The 814-nt window shown below is 58.0% G+C and overlaps 1 protein-coding gene across 1 annotated transcript in view; it reads left to right on the top strand.

Annotated features, from left to right (window-relative positions):
• Nucleotides 1–203: 203 nt before the first annotated feature.
• TBC1D20 (TBC1 domain family, member 20) overlaps nucleotides 204–814 on the top strand; it is a gene marked incomplete at both ends in the record, with an annotated part of 5,787 nt that continues 5,176 nt past the window's right edge. The window contains one exon of the mRNA XM_010142531.1: nucleotides 204–389. Within this exon, the coding sequence (XP_010140833.1) occupies nucleotides 204–389 (186 nt within the window). The remainder of the gene's footprint in view (nucleotides 390–814) is intronic.

The following is an 814-nucleotide window of genomic DNA, read 5'->3' on the forward strand; positions in this document are numbered from 1 at the left end:
CCCTGGTGCTGCACCTGTCACATAAGGACAGTCAGCTGGGGGATCACCCACCGGGGTCGTCCCTGGCCTGACCCAGCAAAGTGTGTGCGACTGTCCCCTGTAATTTCCCTTGTTGTGACATCGCCATGAGGGGATTTTGCCCCCATGACATGAGCTGCCCACCCTGTTGTCTGTCACCTTGTCTCTTTGTGATCCTCTTGCAGACTTTGATTCTAAGAAGAAAAGAAAAGTGGCAGAAATTTATCAGGCTCTGAACAGTGACCCCATCGACGTGGCGGCGCTGCGGCGGATGGCGATTAGCGAGGGGGGGCTGCTGACGGATGAGATTCGCCGCAAAGTGTGGCCGAAGCTGCTCAGTGTGAACACAGACGACCTGCCCCCTCTTCCAGGTACGGAGCAGCCCGGCTGGGGGGGTTGTGGGGAGGTGGCTCGGGGATGTCTGGGTGCGCACACGGAGGGATTGCGGAGGCTGACTCGCGTTTTCCTCGGGTACGCTGGTGCGTTTCCCACCTCGGGTACCAAGGGGACTCGTGCTGCAGGGAGGACGCTGCTGCTTGACGCACTGTGTTGTGTATAAACAGCAGATCCGGAAAGACACGGCTTCCTAAAAACAACATTTCTGCTTTGCCAGGAGGGTGCGATTGTCTTCAGTGATGGAAATTATTTGCTTTGGCTGCGCTCGGTTCACAGAATCACTGAATCATTTGGGTTGGAAGAGCTCTTTAAGCCCATCGAGCCCCCCCGTTCCCCCAGCACTGCCGGGTCCCCACTGCCCCCTGTCCCCTAGCAGCACCTCCACACGGCTGGGAAACCC

This window comes from Buceros rhinoceros, unplaced genomic scaffold, assembly GCF_000710305.1.
Source record: "Buceros rhinoceros silvestris isolate BGI_N320 unplaced genomic scaffold, ASM71030v1 scaffold22770, whole genome shotgun sequence".
Lineage (NCBI taxonomy): Eukaryota > Metazoa > Chordata > Aves > Bucerotiformes > Bucerotidae > Buceros > Buceros rhinoceros.